This window comes from Neomonachus schauinslandi, chromosome 8 (genome assembly GCF_002201575.2).
Source record: "Neomonachus schauinslandi chromosome 8, ASM220157v2, whole genome shotgun sequence".
NCBI classification, from domain to species: domain Eukaryota; kingdom Metazoa; phylum Chordata; class Mammalia; order Carnivora; family Phocidae; genus Neomonachus; species Neomonachus schauinslandi.
Window position 1 is genome coordinate 63070432 of NC_058410.1, and position 2584 is coordinate 63073015.

Sequence of the window (2584 nt, forward strand, 5' to 3'; positions counted from 1 at the left end):
ATACTCTGAGCACATGTCAGAGGGATGACATGCCGAAATGATGGCTTTGTGCTGAGAGAAAATTATTCTGAAGGAATCTAAGAATCTTTTGCCGATCTTCATTCCATGACTTCACTATATTTCATATTTTATATTTTTGTAAAACCAACAGTAAAAAGAGCATCGTATTACCACCTATGATTAATACACTCTGCCTGGCTCTAGCATATGTGTTATGCCCATCATTATCCTAAATCTTTATAGGATTCATATGCATTTTATAGACTGAGAAGCTGGGGTTCAGAAAGCTTAAATATCTTGCCTGTAGTCACTTCATCTAGAACTCTCGAGTCTTTTTAGTTAAGTGTTTGCCAGGTTGATCACTCTGCCTTTTAGTTTTTTAGTCTGAGACTTTTATATTTATTTATTTTTTTAAAGATTTTATTTATTTATTTGAGAGAGAGAAGAGAATAGAGAGAGAGCATGAGAGGGGGGCGCTTGCGGAGGCGGGGCGAGGAACTCGAGGAAGCATGGATCTTGATGGCTCTGAACAAGATCCTGAAATGAAGGAATATTCTTCTGTCTATGTTGGCAGAGAAGAGGACATTAAAAAATCTGAAAGAATGACAGCTGTTGTCCATGATAGAGAAGTGGTCATTTTCTACCACAAAGGAGAATATCATGCTATGGATATTCGCTGTTACCACTCAGGAGGACCTTTACATTTGGGAGATATTGAGGATTTTGATGGACGACCATGTATAGTTTGCCCCTGGCATAAATACAAAATTACCTTGGCAACAGGAGAAGGACTGTATCAGTCTATAAACCCTAGAGATCCATCAGCAAAACCCAAGTGGTGCTCCAAAGGAGTAAAGCAGAGGATTCATACAGTGACGGTGGACAATGGGAATATTTATGTGACTCTTTCTAATGAATCTTTTAAGTGTGACTCTGATTTTTATGCCACTGGAGACTTCAAAGTAATTCGGAGTTCTTTCTGATAAAACGATATGGCAATGAAAAAAAAAAAAAAAAAAAGAGTCTGCTCAGCAGACTCCCTGCTGAGCAGGGACCCCAGTGCAGGGCTCAATCCCAGGACCCTGGGATCATGACCTGAGCCAAAGGCAGTTGCTTAACCAACTGAGCCACCCAGGCGCCTGACATTTGTATTTATGTAGCCCCATGGAGATACTTTTTATACCTACCATACAAAGAAGAGTATAATCATCCTGCCTTGTTGAATATATATTTTATGGTAAAATATTTAGCTGAAAAAATAGATTCATTAGTGAATTTTACAGTGATCGGTAAAGTAACTTAAATGTAAAATCCAATTCCTTGAGTATTTGCTGAAATAAGCTTTAGATACATATCGTATATAATCTACTTTCTCATTAGTTCCCTTTGGAATCCATACAATGTTTTTTATAGCATAGGCCTTCATTTGAACTCCCAAATTGATATCTGTCCCTTACTTCAAGCTTAGCAATTCTTGAGACAACAAAATGTTGTTTCTCATACTTAACAGGCTCATTGGAACAGTAAGAATTTCTTCCAGCCTTGGAATTTTATGGTAGGGACAAGCTGACCATTTTTTGAAATCATAATAACTTTGATGTGTTTTATTTATTTATTTATTTATTTATTTATTTATTTTTTAAAGATTTTATTTGACAGAGACACAGCAAGAGAGGGAACACAAGCAGGGGGAGTGGGAGAGGGAGAAGCAGGCTTCCCGCAGAGCAGGGAGTCCGATGCGAAGCTCAATCCCAGGACCCTGGGATCATGACCTGAGCCGAAGGCAGACGCTTAACAACTGAGCCACCCAGGTGCCCCAACTTTGATGTGTTTTAAATGGATAATTATGTAACATGCACAGAAAATAATGACTGAGAATGAATTTTACACACATAAAAAGGAGAGTGGCCATATACCAGTTTGGTTATTTAAGGATAAATATGAAATTAATAATGAATAATGTTTACATAGGGATAATAACAAAAAAGTCTAGTTTCTCTTTCTCTACACACACACACACACACACACACACACACACACACACACTTTTAAAAGATCCATTCTGGTTTGTTCAGATTTTTGGCACAGGAATAGACTAGGAAAGAAACATTCTACCATGATGTGGTAGAATGGGTGATCCCTGGATCCCAGTCCAGACCTACCCCTAACCCACACCTGTCAAATAAATGTTAGCAGTTACCTTGCACTTGTCAGACCCAGGGACCCCATTTGGATATCCATTCTCCTTGATCTCTTTAATGTTTTGCTCTCCGCTCATCATCACATGTTTTCTTTCTCTTGGCCTTGGGGACTCTGAGAACTTGGTTTTCCTCCTGTTTAGGTCACTGTTTTTTCAGCCTGCTTTATTTCCTGTTCTCTCCTGGTCATGCTTTGTAGCTATTCCCCAACTCGGTCCTGCATCCTTTATTCTCTTTTTTTATTCGCTCCTTCTGATCTCATTCATGCCCTTGACTTTAGCTCTCTTCTGGCTTTACAGGCAAATAATGCTTTTGAAATGGTTTCCACTAGATTTTTCCTTCTCAAATATTTCTTTTGCATTCCCTGCAGTTCAGTCCCATTAAGG

At 38.7% G+C, this 2584-nt stretch overlaps 1 protein-coding gene across 1 annotated transcript; it reads left to right on the top strand.

The window, feature by feature from the left end:
• Positions 1-508: 508 nt before the first annotated feature.
• Positions 509-983, top strand: LOC110583550 (Rieske domain-containing protein). Its single transcript, XM_021693591.1, has one exon. The coding sequence runs from the start codon at positions 510-512 to the stop codon at positions 981-983; it is 474 nt and encodes a 157-aa protein (XP_021549266.1). The 5' UTR covers position 509.
• The last annotated feature ends 1601 nt before the right edge of the window (positions 984-2584 follow it).